The sequence below is a fragment of the Macrotis lagotis genome, chromosome 1, assembly GCF_037893015.1.
Source record: "Macrotis lagotis isolate mMagLag1 chromosome 1, bilby.v1.9.chrom.fasta, whole genome shotgun sequence".
Lineage (NCBI taxonomy): Eukaryota > Metazoa > Chordata > Mammalia > Peramelemorphia > Peramelidae > Macrotis > Macrotis lagotis.
Window position 1 is genome coordinate 836575198 of NC_133658.1, and position 23126 is coordinate 836598323.

Consider the following 23126-nt stretch of genomic DNA (forward strand, 5'->3'; position numbering starts at 1 on the left):
CATGGCACTGGTCTAGGCACTTACAAAGACAAAGATGAACATAAAACAGTTCCTACTAACAAGGAGCTTACATTTTACAGGGAAAACAACATGTGGACCAAATGCAAAGTAAAGTAGAGTAGGCATGAGAAACAGTACCCATTGGCAATGGCCCTCGTAGCCTTTGATCTGAGTATTGAGAGGACTGAGGGCATCCAAGGGACAGAGGGGAAGGGTCTGGAGCCAGTAGGGCAGCTGCATGGAATGAGGGATCAGGCTTGAGGGAAACGTGATCACTGTGCTCAGAGCAGAGTAGGAGGGTCACCAAGTGAACAGTGGATCCACTGCTATGTCGTCCTGTGCTGTCTGTGACTTTGAGCAAGTGACTTGACCTCTGGTTGCTTCAATTTCTCTCTCTTTAAAAGGTGTAACTGATGACAGTGCTGCAGGAAATAATAACTGGATGGATACTGAGATGTGTAGAAAGATACAAAGCAGGAAAAGCCCAGCTAAATAATAATGTGGGGGCAGCCAGGTGGTACAGTGAATAGAGCACTGGCCCTGGAGTCAGGAGAACCTGAGTTTAAATCTGGCCTCAGACACTTAATAATTACCTAGTTGTGTGGCCTTGGGCAAGCCACTTAACCCCATTGCCTTGCAAAAATCTAAAAAAAAAAATAATAATATATTTAATGACTGAAGCAAAGTATACACAAAGAACAGTAATAACAAAACATTTAAAACTGCTATGAAATTATAGTAACCAAAATTGGCCCCAAAGAAATGATATGAGACGGTATTTCCCCATTGTCTTTTCAAGGGGGAGGTACTGTGGGATATAGAACTCTGCATGTAATGTCTGACTTTTTTGATGTTGGTTAGTTTTGCTGAACTGTTTTTTACTTTTTCCCCTTAATTATAAGGGATGACTTAGGAGGAAGAAGGGAGGAATGCTTTGGGAAATGTAGGTAATATTTTTTTAAAGTGTTTTTTTAAGATGTGGGGGTTAAGCTAGGGGATCTCTATGGTTCTAAATATTTGAAAGGTGGTCATGCAGAAGAGGATTAGATTTCTGCTTTCCCCAAAGAAAACTGGAATGAACTGGGGGCGGGGTGGAGAGTGGAGTGGGGAATTGAGGAAAGGGAAATGTGGAGGGCCTTGAATTTCAGGCTGGTGAGTTTGAGGATCATAGAAAGCCCTGTCTAATTCATAAATAGGAGAGTAATTTGATCAGAGATGGACTTTGGGAAATTGATTTTGGTTCTGTTTGCAGGAGGGGTAAAAGGAAAGCATCTAAAGAGAAGGTTATTGCAATCCCTTAGAAAGAGGAGCCTGAGAACTGGGCTTGCAGGATGACAAGGGATGGAACCACAGGGGTGAATGGATACAAAAACCTTAAAGAAGGATAAGGAATAGAACTGTGAAGCATAAAGAAGAGGGGAGGGGTTAAAGAGAATATTGAGGGGCAGCTAGGTGGCACAGTGGATAAAGCACCGGCTCTGGATCAGGAATACTCAAGTTCAAATCCTGCCTCAGACACTTAATAATTACCTAGCTTTGTGGCCTTGGGCAAGCCACTTGACCCCATTGCCTTACAAAAACTAAAAAAGAGAGAGAAAGAGAGAGAAAGAGAGAGAGAGAGAGAGAGAGAGAGAGAGAGAGAGTATTGAAACATTATGAAATGTTTTGCTTCCAGTCTAATAAATTATATCTAGAGAAAAACCTTGATTTTAAGTCTAAAATTCTGGTCAGAAATGGAGAATTAAATTACTCTGGCATCCCTTTTCTTGCTGAAGCCATTCTGCCTCTTTGGGTCTACCACTTCCCTTTCTGGACATTAACTATCCCTTTGTGTAAAATGTTAGAATATATTATTAACATATCATTTTTTTTCTAGGCTTCTATCTCCTTATCTGTAAGATTATTTCTAAGATACTCTAAAAATTCTATATAATTTTACTCCTAATGTCCTGAGTTTAATTCTATGATGTTATAATCCCAAATAGAAGAATATTATCATGCTCAAACTATAAGGGATTTTACAGACCTTTGAGCCCATCCCTCTCATTTTACAGATGAAGACATTGAGTTCAAAGAGTCTGTGACTTGTTTAAGATCAAGATCTGGGATTTGAACCCTGCCTTCCTTTCACCTCAAAACTAGTGTTCTTGCCACATGAATGATGTGGAACTAGACATTGAGTATAACAAGGCAGCTACACTACCCCTTGACCCTAGCCAGGAGCCAGCGAGGTTTATTTTTCTCCCATAGCATCCTCTTAACCTTTAAAATTGCCTTTGACTCCTGCCTGTAAAGGCCCATAGGTCTTTTTATATAAAGTTCCAAAACCAGATTGGAAGGAACCAGCACTCAGCCCTTGTTATGAGTAGGACACATGGTGCCATCTGGTGGGCAACAGGAAAAATCCCAGGTCCTTGCACTGCAGGAAGAAAGTCTTAGAGGGTCATAGAATTTAGACTTGAGAGAATCACAAAATTTCAGAGTTAGCAAGAGTTGCCTGAATAGGAACCCCCCTCTACAATATCCCTGACAAACAATTCATCTTTACCTTTGATGATTTACCTTTACCATTGCTTCCTAATGTAGTGGATTCTACTACATTATTTCATGAGCATAGCTTATTGTACCAAAGTAATTAGCTCTAATTGTTTGAAATTTTCCTATATATCAGGTTGATTGATTAAAATTGTACCTACTGAAGATCATCTAATCCAAAACCCAGGGGACATGAACCAGATTTGTCTTTGACTTGCCTCACATAGTCTTCTCTCTTGGGGTCCTTCTTTCCCATAGAGGACTGTGTGCTCTCATCTTCCCTGACTAGTTCTCATTCTCCTCATCCTTATCAGAACTTAACAATTCAAATTCTAATCTTACAAGTTCACTTCTTAGATAGTTTCCATTAAAGTATGAAGTGCTAATTTGAGCTTCCTAACCCCTCCATAGGAGTTTTGTATTTTTATTTATTTTTTATCTACACCTGGGTTTTCATTCTCTAGCATGGGAATTTGCAATACAGATGCAGACCAGAAACTTCACAACAGTTGCTGTGGAGAAAATTGCTATAGCAATGATCTATTCTTATATCTCTAGTCAGACTTCAAGTGGGACCCAGTCTCCTCCTCTCTTTGTCTCCCCCATGGTTTAAACAAGTCCAGGTTTTCTTGTGTATCTCCCTTGACCTGACTTAACTGTCTCACATACAGCATGGTCCAACCCAGGGCAAGGACCCCTGTCTTTTTCTACCTCTTCCACAACTTGACAGGGCCTAATATCAGGTTCACTAGGTTCTCAAGATAGATTTGTTATAGGGTGAAGGCATATGAAACTGAGTCCTTCATCTCCCACAGGCTACAGAAGGCCCAGGAGGAACATCGAACTGTAGAGGTAGAAAAGGTACATCTGGAGAAAAAATTGCAAGATGAGATCAGTATTGCTAAACAGGAGGCACACCGACTTCGCGAACTACGTGAGGGTACAGAGAATGAGCTCAGCCGCCAGAAATATGCAGAGCAAGAATTGGAGCAGGTAGGGTAGACCTTGGGGGTTGGGAGGTGGGAGCAATCAGTAGCATCTGGTCACTTGAGACCAGGAATATGGGGATGGGGTGAAGTTTGGGCTTTTCTCATGTATCATGTACAGACACAACTAAATTCGCTACTTGTTTTCTAAGGGACCCTGGGCAATTCAGTTCAGCTCTCTGTCTGAGTCTCCTCAATTGTCAAATGAGGAAAGTAATAGTTGCATTTCTGACCATAAAGGGTTATTATTAGAAATAAAGACTTTGGAGTCATCATTGTTTCTACTGCTATTTGTATTAATTCCCTGGAAAACAATGAAAAGAAAAATGTTCCCTGGGTAGTCTGATTCAGTTATTCTAGAGCAGAACTTCTAGAGTAAAGCTACTTAAAGCAGGTTATTTGGTTAGATTTCTGGGGGGGGGGGGTCTGTGGGAAAAAATTATATGTATAATGTATACTTATATGTATATGTATGTGATTTTTTTTTTTACAAATCTCCAACTAGAATTTACCATTTCCTTCAATTATGAATTGAGCAGAACATTTGAACAGGGTTTCAAGGGCATCACCATGCTGCCACAGGGGTCCATGACACAAAAACAGTTAACTCCTGATCTAGGAGGTTTAGGGTTTAGAGCAGTTGAAGAGTGAAGTCCTGTGGTTAATCAGTATTTCAGAAGATAGTAAGTAATAGTTGATTATACTCTCAACCATTAATCCCAGACCAAATGCATGGCAATAGATGATATTAACACCTCAAAATCTACTGAACTCTTCTCTCTCCCTTCATAATCTTTTCTTTCCTCCCTTTGTCAGTACTTCCCCTCCTCTGCCTACCTCCCCTTTCACCCCCATTTTTCATGCTATCCTTGTTTTTCCTCCTATTTTCCTTTTATTTTCCTCCCATATAACTACCTCCTCTTCTTCTTCCTCCACCTCTCTAAATAGCACCAAATCTAACCAAATTAGAGATTTGATATTTATATTTATTGATTATTTCTAAAGTAGACAAATTAATATCTTTTACCTTTTTCTTTTTTGGAGAGAAATCCCCAAGTGAGAAGTTCACATGGAATTAGTGGAGGGAATCCTGGGCATAGGCTCTTGCAAGTAGTACCCTGTTTCCTACATGGCTCAGAACATTTGAACATTTGTTGAATTCAACTGAGTAAAGAGTAAAAAGACTTGAGTTTCAGTCCTATCCCTGACACCGACATCCTGTGGGTCCTTTCAACAATCCCATTCCCTTGTGATGTTAATTTTATACTGTCTTTGGAGGGAGCAGGAGAGAGGATGAAAGAAGGCCCAGATTTGGTGAATGTAGGAAGCTGGCATTCTGCTTGGGCAAAGAAGCCCTTCTCCCTCAAGCCAGCTTCAGTGCTGGCTCCATCCCATGGCTGCAGTCTGTCTCCTGCTCAGCATGATTGGGGGGGGGGGGTGTTAGAGAGACTGGGTTTTTGTACTTCTTATGTTCAATGTGGCATAGTAGAATCATAAGGGATTGGCTATTAGGAGGCCTATATTGATATTAGCTTTGTGACTCTGGGGAAGTCTTTTCACTTCTTTAAGTATCAGTTTCTTCATTAAAGTGGAGATAGTAATACTTTTACTCCCTACCTCAAAAAGTGGTTGTGAGAAAGTGTCTTGCAAATGATAAAGTACTGTCCAAATGTTATTGTTCGATCTTCCTCCATACACCTCACGTGGATATGGCCTTCATCTACTTGGGGAGTTGGGCTGGCAAGAACAGGAGATAAAATGGAAGCTATGGCCCCATCTCCTTTACCCTACCATTGTAGGTCCGCATGGCTTTGAAGAATGCTGAGAAGGAGCTGGAGTCCCACAGTTCCTGGTATGCCCCTGAGGCCCTACAGAAATGGCTGCAGCTAACTCATGAGGTGGAGGTGCAGTACTACAACATCAAGAAGCAGAATGCTGAGAAGCAGCTACTAGTGGCCAAGGAAGGGGTGAGGACATCAGGCCCCCCTGTAGCAGTACAGGTCTCTGACACACTGTCCATATGACCCCAGGCCAAATTGCTTCATTTCTCAGGGTTCTCTAAAGGAAGGAAACTCTCTAAGTCAACTGTAGGAGCTATCCAGTTCATGGAAAGAAGATGCCAACCTGCACTGTTGTAGAGGGCATTTCCTCCTGTAGGAGTTCCCTGTAACAATGAAATCACAATTCTTGTCCCTATCTAGTATCTATCTACCTCACAGAATGACTGTGAAGCTCAAATTATACAATGTATTCAAGTTTTAAGAGCTGTATAAATGCCAATATTGTTATTATATAATTTTTATTGTATCACTTGAGCCTCCACAACCATCCTGTAGCTACCATCAGTATTATCATCCTCATATTAATTACATTGAGAGGAATCAAGCCTTGTATTAAACTGAAACTAATTTTCTTCATCTGTAAAATGGGATAATTATAACTATATTGACTATATTGTGAGCTAATGCTTGAAAAGTTTTTTAACTTAAAGATTTTGTTTATTTTGAGTTTTACAATTTTTCCCCTAATCTTACTTCCCTCCCCCCACCCCCCACAGAAGGCAATGCGCCAGTCTTTACATTGTTTCCATGGCATACATTGATCCAAATTGATTATGATGAGAGAGAAATTATATCCTTAAGGAAGAAACATAAAGTATAAGAGATAGCAAGATCAGAAAGGTAGTAGTCCTTGGTCTTTGTTCAAACTCACAGTTCTTTCTCTGGATACAGATGGAATTCTCCATTACAGGCAGCCCCAAACTGTCCCCGATTGTTGCACTGATGGAATGAGCGAGTCCTTCAAGGTTGATCATCACCCCCATGTTGCTGTTAGGGTGTACAGTATTTTTCTGGTTCTGCCCATCTCACTCAGCATCAGTTCATGCAAATCTCTCCAGGCTTCCCTGAATTCCCATCCCTCCTGGCTTGAAAAGTTTTAATGCTCTAAATTAAAAGTTGCTATAATTACTCTTTGAGTATGCCCCAGGAGAGGGGAAAAGAGGAGAGCCATCTCCCAGGCCTCTGTCAGGGACATTCACTTGGCCAGGAAAAGGAGAAGCAGACATCTGAGATCCAGACAGATGCAGCAGCTACCAGGCCCTGAGCTTTGGAAAGGGGACTAGGCTATTTCATTGCCCATGGATAGTGACTGGACAGTACTAGGATGACCTTTTAGTTAAGGAAAAAAGACACCTCCTCAGGGCAACTAGAGTGATCACTGTTCTCTTCCTTTTAACTGAAATACATTGTCATGTGTCTAGTTGGAAGAGAATATGCCTGGTTCTATAGCACTTAGTCTGGCCCCCATTCTTGAGCCCTGTTCCCTTTAAGGGAATGCATCTTGGATTTTTCAGGCAGAGAAGATTAAAAAGAAGAGAAATACCCTGTTTGGAACCTTCCATGTGGCCCACAGCTCTTCCCTGGATGATGTAGATCACAAAATCTTAACAGCAAAGTGAGTATCTCCTGCTATTTTGGGAAGATGGATTCCCCAAGACTGTCCCCATTGGCAGTTCTGAGATGGGAACCTTCTTTCTCATATAGCTCATAAAGAAAGATATATTCCTATTCCCTGATTCCATGTTTCTCAGGCTTTTTCCTGACCCAAACTGTCCCCCAGACTTTTTCTCTTCCTTGGAAGTATGGCAGACCTTTGCCCAGGCTCAGATCCCAAAGCTATTTTGTCTGGGATGAGTATGGGTAAGTGTGAGACCAAGGATTTTTGTGTTCTTACTCCTGGCATGGGAAAACCATTCCTATGGTATTGGTTTGGGACTCGGCTGGGCTGGACTGGGTCAGGGTCTGACCAATAGGTGGCCAGGCCTTGTACAAAAAAAGGACGGTTCTATGCTTTTTGAGGCTTACTTCCTGCCTGGGCCCTATTTCCAGGCAAGCTCTGAGTGAAGTGACAGCAGCCCTGAGGGAACGCTTGCATCGATGGCAGCAGATTGAGATCCTCTGTGGTTTCCAAATTGTCAACAACCCTGGTATTCACACGCTGGTGGCTGCCCTCAACATCGATCCCAGCTGGATGGGCAGTACCCGCCCCAACCCTTCCCACTTTATCATGACAGATGATGTGGACGACATGGATGAGGAAATCGTATCACCAGTGTCCATTCAGTGTAGGTAGCACTGGGGCAGGGAGATTGTCCTAAGGGCATGGCAGCAAAAATTTCAAATAGTTTAATGGGGAGATGCTATTTGGTCTTTTTGGGAAGTCCAGAATTTTCCCTTCCTATAGCAGTAAAGACGGGGTGAGGAAACTAGCTCTTCAGCTAATGTAATCTAGCTCCCAGGATAGTCACCGAAAGGTAACAATCTCAATTATATCTGTAGTTGTGAAAATACAACAACTTTTGGGGCAGCTAGATGGTGTAGTGGATAAAGCACTGGCCTTGGAGTCAGGAGTACCTGGGTTCAAATCTGGTCTCAGACACTTAATGATTACCTAGCTGTGTGGCCTTGGGCAAGCTACTTAACCCCATTTGCCTTGCAAAAACCTAAAAAAAGAAAAAAAGAAAGAAAGAAAGAAAATACAACAACTTTAAAAAAATTTTAGTGTTACCAACCTATGTCATAAATAATTTATTTCTGTCTTTGCCTTTGTATGTCTGCTGTTCATTTCTTTCCTTTATTGTCATTGTTTATCTTTCAGTGTCTCATGCATTCATATGGTCAGCAAATCTCTCAAGCACTTACCATGTACTTACATTTTGGCATACAGGAGGAGGGAGGGAACTCAAAATACAGAATTGAAAAAAATACAGTCCCTGCCCTCAAGGAATAGGGATGCAATGCATTATGGTTGAAAGAACTATAAACTGGGAACAAATGCTATGCATCCTTGGATAAGTTCTTTCCCCTCCCTGGGCCTAAGTTTTTTGTGACATTGGCCACCTCTAAGCTGACTTTAAATGAACCATTTCTAAATAATTAATGTAAACAAAGGTTTAGTACCAGACCCTTTTAACTCTGAGAGTCTTTATCTCTGTAACTTAGGACATGTACACAGATAACTGATACAAAATAAAAGGAGGTAAGAGTCCTCAAAGCTGTCTCAGTCTTTGTATCCTCTCTTGCCTTCTCTCTCTCTCCTTTTCCTTTTTCATTGATTCACTACTTCTCCTAAATTTCTGTCCTTTATCATTAAGAGAAATGAATTTTACTTTCAAAATGACTAATTATTTATTAAATTTCATTTTATGTTCCATGTTCTTAATTGTAAAAGTAGTTGAATGAAACTTTTACATTTTTTTCTTTCTCCTTAAAAACAAATACTAGATAAATGATTTCCCCTGTCTTTTAGGAAATCTGAAAGTCTATCTGGTACCTTAGTTACTTTAGTTATACTAGATACCCTAAAATTCAAGAAATTTTATGGAGAAAGTTTAGCTAGGTATCATAATACAGAGTGTGGAGCCTAGAGTTTAGGCATCTTTCTGAGTTCAAATCTCACCTCAGACACTTACTAGCTGTGTGACCCTGGGCAAATCACTTAACCCTGTTTGCCTTAGTTTCCTCAACTGTAAAATGAGCTAGAGAAGAAAATGCCAAACCATTCTCATACTTTTGCCAAAAAAAAAAACCCAAATAGAGTCTCAGAGTTGGACATGAGTGAAATGACTGAACAATAGCCATGTCAGTCTTCTCAATGCTGGGAATCCCTCTGCAATCTCTTGTCATTTATTCAACTTCTGGTTGAGCATTTCACTCCTCTGGGATGAGAACTTCACCATCTTCTTTCAGGTAGTCTATTGGGGATAGCTGTAATTATTAGGAAGTTATTCATTATATTGAGCTGAAATTTCTTTCCCTCCCTCTCTATAACTCTATCAACTCCCTATGTTGATCCCAGTTCTGCTCCTTAAACTGAGCCTCAGTTTGGCTTTGGGTGAGTAGTCTTCAACAGTGAAATATATTTTAATTCTTACTCACTGTAGTAAGTAGAATCTTTTTACTGTATAGGACTTAATCAAGGGAGCCAGAATGATTCCAGAATCTGACTGAGTCAGCAACATTTGCCTCCCCTCACAAGCTCCCAAATCACCTCCCCCATTGCATAAGTATAGAAGCCAGGCAAGAGAAGCCATGAGAGCAAAGGGCTCCTGCCAAAGTTTTTTTCCTCCTGCCTCAGATTAATAGCTAACTAGGAAGACAGGATGGAATGGTGCAAAAAATACTATATTTGGGACCAGAGCCTAGACTTAAATTTCAGCTGTGAGTCATGGTCATCTGTATGATACTGAGCCAAGCCACTGGGTCTCTCCTGGCCTTGGTTTCTGCATGTATAAAATAAGGGTTAGTAAACTAGATGATATCAAATTATAGACCTGTATCTAGACAATCTCAAAGTTCCCTTCCTGCTCTTTGAAGGATGAACAGAACCCTCCTTAGTAACTTTGAAGCTTCTTGCTGAAAATAGGAGCTGGTTTGATCATCCTCACACCATGTTGACATTTCTAACCCTATGGGTCTAGAAATTTACAAGAAAGACATAGCTAGGAGCAGAAACTAGAGATGGCACAACCAAAGTGACCCTTAAAGACCAGGGATCCTGACAGTTATCTTGCTTGTGGGAATTCACTCCTGGCTCCAGATTGAATTTCTTTGTTTTATATCTTTCTTTAATTTTTCACCTAGACACCTTGTCTGTCTTGATCAAATGACAGCCAGGTAGAGACATATTATAGGTGAGAAAATTGAAGCTCAGAAGGTCAAGTCTTTTCTCCTCTAAGACTTAGGTTGTTTAGTGGACAACCAACTCAATATGAATCTATAGCTAGAGTAGTCAAAAAAAAGCTAACTTGGCCTTGGGCTACATGCATTAAGGCAGAGTGCACAGAAGAATCTTCTGTCATGGCCTTGGTCAATTTCCCATCAGAAATAGGATGTTCAGTTTTGAATTCCATGTTTTGTAGTATCTTGAAAACCTGGAAGAACTGGAAGAAAAAGCCAGGAGAATGATGTAAGGCCTGCAGTTCATGCTGTTTGAAAATCAGCTGAAAGTTTGGGGATGCTATACCTACATAAGCAAAAAGTTAGGGAGGTTTATGATCAGCTTGAAGGATTATTTCATGAATAAGGGATTAGATTTTGTTCTGCTTTGCTTCTGAAGACAGAACTAGGAGCACTGGAGTTGTAGAGAGGCTGATTTGGACATAATGTAAAAAAACAAAGCAAAAGCTTCTTTATAGTTAGAGCTATGGTCCCAGAGTAGAATGAGCTGCCTTCAGAAGTCATGAGTTCTCCATCACTGTAAGTCATTTAACAGAGACTGGATTGACCTTTTGTTGGGGATGCCAGGTGTAGAGGGATACTTTCTCAATGAAGTCCAATTGGACTATATTTATAGTTTCTTCCCAATTCTGAACGTCTCTTATCTTATGCAATGACTTGTTCATGGTCACACAACTAATTACCAGCTTTTGAAACTCCAGGAAGAAAGGCAATAATGGGATCTGGAGAACTGTTGTATAGATGGGGACTTCCCCTGCCCTGATTAAGACAAGGCAGTGACTATGGAAGTAGCTAAGGGTTCAGTTCATTCCAGTTTCCATATGCTGGTGAGAAAGCCTCTAGGCCCTCTGTAAATTGGCTTCTCTTCTCCCTTTGGCCCTATTGGCTACCCCCAGACGCTGCCTGGCTGATGGGGCGCAGGTTCAGTGATCGCTCTGTGTGCTCGGCGTCTGTCAGCTCGGATGATCAGTCCCTCTGGAAATACCCTGGTTTGATGATCTTCCTTTTCCTCCCATATTTGGGATTAACTGATTTTCTGCCCTTTCCTGCTTCTGAGGCAGCAACTGACAAAACCCCCAGCCCCTCCCTACTAACCTCAGTCAGAGGCTTGGGTGGATAGAGAAGAATCAGCCCACTCACCCCAGGGGCTGCCACTTGGTGCTGGGAAAAGGGATATGATGAGGGCAGGCTTAATGAATTTCCACTGATTAAGGAAGAAGTGCTCTCTTTCAAAATTTTGACCTGTCCTTCTAGACTCTGTAGCCCAGGGGACCTTTTTCATAGGAATGGGAAAACTGACTCCTAATTGAAATGCTCACAATTGCCTTGAGCTAGAGAAAGGGAGAAATGTTCTTTCCTTTTTGTGCCTCTCTCTTTTCTCCCTCTCTTTGTTTTTCCCTCTTTCTTTATCTTTTCTTTTTTTTGCCCAGTTCTCAGTTTTTCTATCATTCCTATGCTTCATCTCCCTTTCCTCTTCTCTTTCCTCTCCATCTTTTTCTTTATACTTCTTTCTTCTCCTGTCTTCATTTCCCCTTTTTATTCTCTCTCTCTCTCTCTCTCTCTCTCTCTCTCTCTCTCTCTCTCTCTCTCTCAACTCCTTGATTGGGAACCAAGTCTCTGCTATATGCTTTTGGTCTTCACTTCTCTGAGCCTCAGTTTTCTCTTCTGTCAAATGGAGCCAATAATGCCTACCATACTTTCCTCCCATAGGGGTTCCTAGGAAGGTACTTTGTAAATTTTTAAGTACTACCAAAATGTCTACTACTACTACTACTACTACTACTACTACTACTACTACTACTATTACTATTACTATCACTATCTCATCTTCCTTCTTTCTCATCTTCACTTCTCTTCTCTTTGGATCTTTCTCCTTCTGTCTTCACTTTTCTACCTTCTTCTGTTCTGTTTTCTTAATTTCCTATTTCTCTTCTTCCTTCTATCATTAGCCCCTTCAGAAAGCAACTCCAGAATTGCTGCTCCCACCCTTATACTCCATAACTAATTCCAGTGGGGAAAGAAAGGACCATAATAAGCTCTTCAACTCCTTACTGTGGTTTGGGACTTGTTTCCATTCCATAGGAGGTGCAGGGAAGTTGTCTACTATCCCCAGATAGTAGACATCCCCCAGATGTCTTAGTTTCATAGGCAGTGTTTTTCCCCTATGGGGGTGGGCTATTCTTTTTGCCTGGACTCTGGGGCCACCTTCCTGGGTTGGTCCTAGGCTTCTTAGCCACCTGTCTTCTCCAGCACAGTTTAGAAGTGCCAACCAAGGGCTGCTTCTTCTCATCCTCTAGGACCTTGCCTCATTTTCCACCTGCCCTTCTCCCACCTAACTGCTTGGATCCTGGTTACAGTAACCCTTCACTGAGGTCTTTTTTTTCGCATCCTTCAGTGCGTGTCTGACATCGCCCCTTCACCCTTCTCTTGGGAGCACCATTACATCATGGGCATCATCTCTTTTACTCACACAGTTCCTGGGGAGGGGAGGGCCCCATTCTGAGGACTGGGAGAATGAAAGGTTAGGGGTAGGGTCACAATGCAAGGTTAGGGGCTGCCTGCTCATCTCACCCAATGGATCTCACTTGGAACCACTCTCTCATTGCAGCTCCCAGCCTGCATAGCAGCGTCCGGCAACGTTTGGTGGAACCACAGCACGTCCTGGGATCGCAGAGGTTGGTAGAGAGCGAGGGCAGCCATTACGTGCCAGGCCGTGTGTCTCTGCGGCGAATGCGCAGCCTCTCCTCTGGACAATCTTTCAGTTCCGACGTTCACGGGACCAGCCCTCCATCAGCCGTCACCTCCTCTTGTTCCTCCTCCTCCTCTACTGCCTCCACCTCTGCTCCTACTTTCCATGTCCACCCTGTCTATTACCACCACAGCACTGCTTACTTCCTCCAGATGGATCCCTACCCTGACCCGCCCCCTCCCGATGCCCAGTCTGGGATGTCCTATCGATCCGACAGTTTAGGGTATACATCTCCTGCCTCAACCCCTTCCTTTTTCCTTTTGTCTGTGCCTGCCAGCTGCTGTCTGTAACTCATTTCCCTCAAACCAGCCTTGATTTAATTTCACTTTTTTTCCAGTTTAATCTTCCCAAAACACAAAAGACCATTTCATGACAGGGCAGTAGAAGGCCCAAGCTAATCCCTTCCCAACTGCCACCTTTCTAATTCTACATTTTGGATTTGCTGCCTTAGAACCAACAATAATAGCAGTATTCCCTTAACTTTATATAGCTGGTGTTTTAACATTCATTTTCTCATTGGGTCCTTAGAATAGTTTTGGTAGGGATGCAGGCTTGGGTTAAGAATCCTTATTTTACAGAAGAGGAAATTAAGACCCATAAAGGTAAAAGAATTTGCCTAAGGGTCACACAGTTTCCACAAAATCCATACTAGCAAATCAAAAGAAATTCAATCTTTTTCTAATGATCTACATCCAGTCCAGCCCGTTGACTTCCTCTCAGAGAGCAGCTGTTTCTAGGAGGTATGGCAAGGCACACAGTTTGTCTAGGAAAAAGCAGGTCCTTAGTCTAGCAAAATGTGAGTCCTCTCCCAACTGATATCTAATGGAGTATTTTGGTATTCTGGGTCATTCTAAGCCAGGCATAGGTACCCTGAGGGTGGGAAGTGATGGACAGCTATTTGAAGCTGACTCTGGAAGCTTAGGATAAGTCTTGTCCCTGGAATCCAATTTTCTCTTATATGACTCCTTTCTGGAGTTCTGAACATGATTGGGTTCCCATGTCTTGATGCTTGTCAAAACTTGACCTCCCTTATCCCTCCCTATTTTGGTTAAAGATTCCCTTAACTATTTTATTCTTCACCAGGGGATACTAACTGACTCCACTCCCACCCTGCAAAACACACACAACACACACACATACACCCCACCCCACCCCCCACTGCATAGGTTGATTCTTAGATATTACTGTTTGAAGATTATAGATAGATTGGGTTGAGAACCTTCCATGCCTCCAAAGATATCTTGCAGTTGCAAGAAGGCCCTGATCCCCAGCAAAACTTGGTCTTTGTGCAACACTTAGCTTAGCCTTTACCAGTATAGCACTGAGCTCATCCTTAGGTAATGTTTTCTAATATTTATTATTCTCAAATGTTAGAGGAAATGCATTTCTACTCCAGCCCAGCCAGCTCTAGGCTCCTCCTCCTTTTAAAAGGCCAAACCCCTTGGAGTCTTGGCAGATGGAACAGGCACTGTCTAACTACAAGATCCTTCAGTGGTAGATTAGGATTTAGGAAGGACCATTTCCCATAGTTCTACATTCTCATCATCATAATTCATGTCAGTTCCCTTACTACTTCTGCATAGGAACTACCCTGCCATTATACTGACAGTGACTGACAAAAGAGACAGACCCTGATTCAGACCAAAGAGAGGGATGGCTCTGTGAATATCCTCCCCTTAGGTGGTCTGGGCCCTTGACCTTGCATGCTGGCAGGTGGAGGGAGGGGACTTGGGGACAGAGGCAGACAGACCTTGGCACCAGCTCCATTTACCACTTGGTTTTCTTTTACAACGTTGCTTCAGAGGATCATCTCTAAAGACAAACAGGCTCTCTAGTAAGGTTAGTAATGCCACAGGTGGGATTGGGAAGGGGCTGCTACAATCCTTAGGAACCCCATGAAGACTCACCTGGGAGCTTCCTTTTCAGTTCAACAATTCAAATGAGCAAACCTCTAATTGTTGAACTAAAATCAATTTACCTACTGGTGTGTGAGCAGAATGGCCCTTATAAATGTTTCCTAGGGGCCCTGCCCTTGACTCCTTGTGCTGGGGGGAGGATGAAAGGGGAAGATGGGACCCTTTATGGCCTTGCCCTTAGGAAGACAAGACTCGCAGGCACATAATCTGCTACATCACAAAGTGATGACAGTAGAAGAACTGGAAGAGCTTAGAACGTAGGGTGTCAGAGCTAAAGAGACCCTGAGCTGAGTTTCCTAATTCTCCTGGTCTAGGGCTGCTTTCTCTCCAATAGAGTACTTAAACAATAGCTATGGAAGAACACAAGAGGTAGCAAATGGAAAGCTGGCCTTAGAGTCATTAAGACTGAGGTTCAAAACCTGCCTTTTGACACATTCTGGTTGTGTGACTCTGGCAAAGTTACTTAACCTCCTAATTTGCCTAGCTAACAGTTGTCCCAAGGATCAGAAGGTATAAGAAAAGTTAGAGAAGGCTTATTAGTGGAGATGGACCTTGACCTAATACAGTGGGAACACAATCATCCTCCTGTGTTCTCAGCAGAACCTCTCCAGTTCAGACCAGTGGATTGAGGTTTAAGAGCTGCTACAGGGAGACCAACAGAGACTCTGCCTGTGAATACTTGTCTGTTTTTTTCTCATATTTCTCTCCCAGCCCAACATGAGCACAAATAATTCCCTGGGTCACCTCCCTGACTGAGAACTAATTACTCAATCAAGCCTCCACCTGTCTAGCTCCAGGCCCAACCTTTAGGCCAGGGAATAGAGGCTTGGCTGGATGTGTGGCCAGTCTGAGCAGTGGGCTAACCTGCCGCTTTCTCTTCTTCCTTTAGGGGCCTCGCACTCTCTCTGACCCCTCTGAACTTTCTTCCAGATCAGCTGTATTTGCTTCCAAGTCCCCCTATTGGCCCCCACACCCTGCTCTTCAAATGCTGCCTTCACCCTTACTCCTGACTGGGAGACATAACTGCCCCACCCTCTCTTCGTTCTGGACCCCAGATCAACCAGTTGTTGGGAGTGGGACTTCAGGGCCCTTCATTTTGCCCTTCTCTTCCTTGAGTGCCCCTACCTTTAGGGGTTGGAAGGAGCCTCTGGGACTGGTGAAGCCTGCCTAGGGCTTACTGACCCCAGCCCCACAAAGGCTTCTTCCAGCCTCTTCCAGCCTTCCATACCTGCCTCCATGGGAAAGGCTGCAGATGGATTCCCCTGGCTTATGCATGATGAATGTGATTTGATGTGGAAACCTATATCCCAACCTTGCAAAGCAACCCTTTCCCCTGGCTCATAGATAAGATTTCTAGTCAGTGTCATCACAGAATCATTACCTCTTAACTTTCTCTGAGTATTTTATCCTTTCCAAATCATGAGCCAAACTAATTGAATTAGAAAGGGACTAGGACCCAAGCCTCATGACTCCTAGTCCATTATTCCCTTTCTTGAACCCTCCTACTTAAAAAGTAACGGATAGCAAAATATTTTTTGTTGTGGCTCTCTGACAACTGCCATGCTTCCCTTATTTAGCCCCTTCTCCCTACATGAAACTTCTATTATTGATAATCCTTCTTCGCTCTGTGGTAGGTATCAGAGTTTCCACAGAGGGATGAAATGGCCCTCAAAAGGGAATAAAGGCCAGAAGAAGGCCCCCTCAGCATTTTCTCCATTTGATCCCATCATCATGGCATCTCACTTGTAAGGGCCTTCCAAACCTACCCATACTGGACTGATAAACCCCTATACACTATTCCCAGCAAATGGTTATTGGGCTTTTGTTCAAAGATCTCCAAAGATGGGGAAACACCTTATTTCTGAAAAGCTGCTAGGAAGTTTTTCCTTCCTTCAGGTTTCAGTTTACCACCTGGTAATTTCTGCCCATTACTCATTGTTCTGCTCTCTGGGGCCAACCAGTACAAATCTATCTCCTCTCTCTGGTGGTGGATCTTCAGATAGATGAAAACAGCTATTTTGCCATTTCTTCCCCATATCTATATGTCTTTGACCACCAGTCTGTGGAGATTTTGGGCCAGGGGCAAGGTTGCTCTAACTCTTCCCATTCCTATTCTCTTCCCCCACTCCAGTCCTAGCTAGGCCTCACTGCATGTGTTGTGATAGTTGGGGTCCTAGAAGGATTCTTAGGGGTAAGTGGGCAGCATGATATGTTGTGGGACAGGATAACCAGAGCTTAGGATGACACACATGTACACATGTGTATATGTGTGTATGTGTGTGAGTAGGAAAGCATTCTGGGATATCAGAGCAAATTTACCAGGACAGAGGTAAAGTCTCCAAGCCTATGAGTCTCCTAGCATAGCTTCAGGTCATCATGGACAGGTGTCTAGGGGTTTGGGGATTTTCTAGGAGATGTCAGTGAGGAGTGGGGAAGAAAGAGCTGTCCTTACATTGAATATGCTTTCTCCTTCATGGGGGAGGAAAGGAATGGTACAGCTAAATGGCTGGCGTATTACCCTGGGCCCAAAAACATAGGTAGGGCCTGAACAATAAAAAGACCTTTGCCTAATAATTTTGTGATATTAATATGTCTCCCTATCCTTGTCTCACTGTTCGTTTCCCTCATTGTTTCCCTTTTATTTCTCCTCTCCTTTCCCCTTTCATTCTTTTTTCCCTCTTCCTCTCCCTACACTTGAATTTCTTTGCTCTATTATCTTCCCATCTACCTTTTCCTTTTTGTCTTTCTCCTCTCTTATCCTGTCTTCTATTCCTTTTTCCTCCCCATTTTCTACCCTGCCCCGATCCCCTCTTGTTTTGAGCAGGGACTTGACCCATTCCGATTCGGAGTCCTCCCTCCACATGAGTGACCGCCCTCGATTCACCCAGCTGACTGCCAAGCCCCAGCAGCTGACCCGAGCCATGGATGAAGCCCTGTATGCCCCAACCTCCAATGGCAGCCATCGACTGGCAGAGGCAGCCCTAGTGGAGAAGCTGCCTGAGAGTCCTGCCCTGGTCAAGAAAGCACTATTCCTGCAGAATCATGGGCTAGAGAAAGCTTATAGTGTTGGGGAGCTGGGCCCGATAGGGGTGGTGGGAGGAGGGCCCCTGCATTCAGATTCATCACGTTCCCACAGTCCTAGTTCCCCTGAGCCAGATGCGCCATCACCTGTAGGGGACAGCAGGGCTCACCATGGCCGCAACACACGTATCCCCCACCTGGCAGGCAAGAAGCATGCTGGTGAGGAGGACAGTGGCTCTACAGGTGAGGAGACAGACTCCGGCCAGGGCAAGAAGAAGTTCCCACTCAAAATCTTCAAGAAGCCCAAGAAGTAGCTGGACAGGGCTGGCTGCGGTGGGAAGACACATCTATCCTCCCTTTCCTCCAAGGGACCCACCTAGGGCCTGGACAGGGAAAGGTGTGGGTCCTGAGGACCTGGGGCGCTGTTAATACCTGCCTCATCCTCTGTACTCCTCTCTTCCCCTTATGAAAGAGGGCCCCTTCCACCTTATTTATTTACTGACCACCACCTTCCCTATTTGGGCCTCCATCAGCTGTTCCTGCTCCAACTTCTTCATCCCCTGGCTCCATCCCTGCTTCACAGTGCATGCCTTATCCCTGCACCCACCATCTCAGTCCAGCCCATCCACCTTTGCAGGGACCCTCGGTTCTGGTCTCCCTGTTTATTGGACTTTTAGATCTTTATTGGTTTGCCCCCTGTTCTCCCCAGTGCCACCAAACTATAGAATTAGGGAGGAAAAAGGAAACTTGATGCAAGGCCCAGGCTCCCACTAACCTCGGCAGTGCTGACCAGAGCCAGCAGGGCAGGGCAGGGCAGGGCTGAGGCTGCACCTCGGTGGTTGTGGGGGGAAGACCACTTGATTTGTTTGTTTCCTTTGGGAAGGGGGAGAGCCTGGGGGCCAACCCTGGCACTAGGCCAAGGCCTGACTTTAGGGGGTGGGGTGGGGTGGGAGATAGGACAGATGAGGTAGAGATCAGGCCTCCAGGGAAGCAGAAAGGAGGTGCATGAGGGAGAGGCAGCCATGGCTCTCTGCCCTTCCAGGGCCAGGACTCTTGGCCACACTCCCCAATGGCCTATAGGACTGCTTCCTATCCTGCCTATTCTGTAAGGTAGAAGAAGGGAAGGTACCTATATTCCTCTCTTTCCCCTCCCCTTAGCCTCAGACATTTAGCCTATTCCAGGTCCCAAGTTTGGAGCCCTGAGACTAATGGCCTTGGTGATCCCTAGCCCTTCTAGTATGCTTGAATCCTCTTTATGCTGGGGACCTAGTCTAGATAGGGACTGGCAGGGACTCTCACATATGGGTGTAGCCTGTAACAGGACTGTGGGAGAGGATGGGGTTGGGAGGGACTTTGGGCAAAGATGTTGTTGCTTTTGAACCAAAAAATTAAAAAACAATTTTCCTGAATTTCCAAAGTGCCTGCAGCCCTCCCCTCATTGCCACTTCTTTTCCAGTGCATGGTCCTTGGGCTCCCTAGATTCCCTAGGCTCTGGGCCCAATCCTACTGTGCAATCCAAGTCTGCCTCCCTTCCTAACCCCAGCCAGGCCTGGGGAAAGGAGGCAACATATAAGAATAAAGTAAGGAAAGGAAGAGAATGGACACACACTGCGCGGGTTCCACTTCCTACTGAAGGCAGTACCCCCTCCCCCAGCTTTCTGTAGGGCTATGAATAATGGCCCCCAGTCTTGCTTTGTCCTCTTGGATGAATCTCCCATTCCAGGGCAAGGGGGCAGGGCAGCTGGGTGCTGCATGCCACAGTGGGCTGGCCCCTCCTCTCCATCCCTATCCCAATGGATTTTTCTGTTATTTCATATGACTGATGTCTAATAAAGCATGTAGGATATTTTATTTTCTTGGTTTTGGCTCCTGTTTTTTTTTTTTTTTTTTTTGCCTACCCGCTTCCTGGGTCTTAAAAGTTGTCTGTGGTCAGATCTGGAGGCAGATCTGTGTCTCTCCTTCCTGACTTCAAAAAGAACATGTGAAAAATCAATAAAAGTGGGGAAGACCAAGACGACACCAAAGAAAACCATTCCCCCAACCCCCCTCCAAGGTATGAAAGGAGAATTGAGCATAGGATGGAGATCTAAAATGGTCTGCATATGAAATAGATTTAAACAATACTTGGAAAGTTCTAGGAAAGGGTCCTTTTTGAAAGGACAGATGTCAATGGAAATAAGGTGATGTTTTAAAAAAAAATCAAAGGATCTGAAGCCAACAAAAATGCCCCTGGGAAAGTGTATATAGATAGTATATAAAATGTATAAGACAAACCATGGAGAGTTAAAATTGATATCAAATTAAGATATATAAACCACTTTCATAGCTGTTAGTGAGTAGAAATATGATTGTCTACATTTTGTAAGAAAACTGTCAGATCATGTTAACTAAGGGTCACACAGTCATAATGGAGCCTACCTCTGGAGTACTACCACTCAAATTGCTACATGTGTCTAATTATTCATGCACACACCCCCCCCAAAGACCACTTCCCCATGAAAGGATGCTGTAAAAAGCTCTAGCAATTTGAAAGGACCCGGTAGGACACAAATATTTAGCTATTTTGAGGGTTTGGAGTAGCTCTTATATAGGCCCTTAATAGGTTCCTGAAAAGGAGCCTATTTTCCCCTAATTTCCATGGAGAGTCTATAGGGAGACAAATTTTAAAAATGCTAATAGCACCTAAGTCTATTCCTTTAAAGACAACTTGAAAGTGTTCCCTTTTCTAGAGCTCAGTATCCTTTGCTAATATTTTACTCCCAACTGGAGAAAGGGCATAATCAAGCCACAAGAGCCTCCCTATGTACACAGAACATACACCCCCAGTTTCCACATCATTTGGCGGAGACTGAGAAGAATACTTGGGGAGGGAACCTGCAGCCAGGACAGGTGAGTTCTCGAGCTTTATCTCCATGGGTTCCTGGGCTCGGATCAGGGCTGGAGTCCTCTGTGGATTGATCTGGTCACTGGTCTCTTTTGGCTGGTAAACCTTGCCACCTGCTGGTATCTTTGCTGAACTAATTGTAGCCACAGCTATAGGGGGTCTTGTGTCTTTTTAGCATATTGCTTCTACCTCTCTTCTGCTATTTCAGTTCCAGGCCAGCCACTCTTACCCACTCAGGTATCACAGTCTAAATTCTTGACCTTTTTATTATCACGAACCCCTGTTTTTAATGTATAAAATAAAGGATACAAAATAAGCCAATTATATTGAATTTCAGTACTGAAAATATATAAAAAGTAAGTTCATGGATTTCAGTATAAGAACTAAATCATATTTGAATTATAATCAAAAAATTCCTTTTAAGTCCCATCAATAGCCCTGTTAGAAGTCTGAGGTGTAGCACATCATCTTGGAAACTCTTAGCAAAACTCCAAAGGAACTGGGTAGAATTGTTGTAGGGATATTCCTTTTAAGCTGCATCATACTTCAGATCACTAATCTGGATCCATACAAATCACCCCAGAAGCAAGACCAAAGGGGGCTGAGTAGAACTGGCAACCTTTGTTCTATCCTGACCCTCAACCTTATTATTCCAGACTCTCAAAATTGTTCTTGGAACTTGACAGGAGGGATAGAATCGGTGAAATGAGTTGAGTCAAGTGGGTAAAGGCAGGAGCAGGTTGACTGTCAGCTGCTTGGATTTATTTTTATAGTTTCAGAATCATGTATGTTTCAAGCAAGCAAGCAAGCTGAGATCATTTTCTTGGTTACAAAAGTGTACAATTTTCATCAACAATCTTATAGTTCATACGGTTATAAGTTTTAATCAGGTGATTACAAGTTTAAGTAATAATCATATAGTTAATTGATTTCTTATCCCTACTCAGACCATGATGACCTTAACCTGTCTGTTACCTTATTTATTACTACATTGTATAATTGTTAATTCATTTAAAGTTATTAATTAAGCAATTCTTTTAATGGAAAGTTTTTTATATTTTTTGTGTAGGTAATGTTTTTCGATACACTTCCTTAACAGTCTATAGTGATGATCTTTATGCTTGTCCACCCATCTGTTAATTCTTACAATAACCAATTTTTCTTTAAGGCCTTGTTGGTAGAAACCACACTTTCTGTGACTTTTTTATTCTTTCACATGAAACTAAGGCTGCTGGAGTTCACATATCGGTCACCTGTACTATTTTCTCACCATCTTTTTCATATATTCCTGTGTATGGTAAGGGGGGAAAATTATTAATTTTCTATCTGGCCCATCTTGTATCTGTTTTCCCTGTATATATTATGGCATCTCCTTGGAATTCCCAGTGCTGGGTTTTCCAGAGGTTTCATAATGTTGAAGCCTTTTTTTGTATGCCTCAGGGAGAGGCAGTCCTGTTAAATTTAGACAGAGTTTACAATCTCTTTTATTCAAGGAATTTTTCTGAAATCCTTCCTTTATAGTCATTCCAGTATTAGGGTGAGTAAATACTGCAATCAATAATAAACCTATAAATATTGGTATGCATGAAATCCCTATATATATTGAAGAAGGAAATGTTGTTCCATCAGGCAGTGTGACTGCCTTGAGTCTTCTTGCTGCAACTGTGCCAAACAGCTTAGAGACCCTGGCTCCCAACAGCTTCCCTCCCCCACCCCCCACAGAAGGCAGTCTGTTAGTCTTTACATTGTTTCCATGATATGCATTGATCTAAGTTTAATGTGATGAGAGAGAAATCCTATCCTTAAGGAAAAGAAAATAAAGTATGAGATAGCAAAATTACATAATAAGATATCGGTTTTGTTTTTTTTTTAATTAAGGGTAGTAGTCTTTGGTCTTTGTTCAAACTCCACAATTCTTTCTCTGGATACCCATTGTATTCTCTATCGCAGATAGCCCAAAATTGTCCCTGATTGTTGCACTGATTGATGGAATGAGCAAGTCCATTAAGGTTGATCATCACCACCATGTTGCTTTTAGGGTATACAATATTCTTCTGGTTCTGCTCATCTTGCTCAACATCAGTTCATGCAAATCCTTCCAGGCTTCCCTGAATTATCATTCCTCCTGATTTCTAATAGAACAATAGTGTTTCATAACATACCATAGTTTGTTAAGCCATCTCCCCCAATTGAAGGACATGTACTTGATTTCCAGTTCTTTGCCACCACAAACAGGGCTGCTATGACATGATTTTTTTTTTTACCCTTTTTCACAATCTCTTCAGGGTATAGACC

The 23126-nt window shown here is 43.1% G+C and overlaps 1 protein-coding gene across 12 annotated transcripts in view; it reads left to right on the plus strand.

Annotated features, from left to right (window-relative positions):
* The window catches only part of STIM1 (stromal interaction molecule 1), a 235610-nt gene extending 215812 nt beyond the window's left edge, over nucleotides 1–19798 (plus strand). For 2 of the 12 annotated variants that reach the window (XM_074217362.1, XM_074217361.1), the window contains exons 7-13: nucleotides 3351–3528; nucleotides 5321–5488; nucleotides 6877–6977; nucleotides 7412–7647; nucleotides 11158–11250; nucleotides 12870–12936; nucleotides 17751–19798. In XM_074217362.1, coding sequence (XP_074073463.1) covers nucleotides 3351–3528; nucleotides 5321–5488; nucleotides 6877–6977; nucleotides 7412–7647; nucleotides 11158–11250; nucleotides 12870–12936; nucleotides 17751–18261 — 1354 coding nt within the window. In that variant the 3' untranslated portion in view covers nucleotides 18262–19798. The other 10 variants (XM_074217359.1, XM_074217358.1, XM_074217364.1 and 7 more) reach the window with 8 other exon arrangements.
* The last annotated feature ends 3328 nt before the right edge of the window (nucleotides 19799–23126 follow it).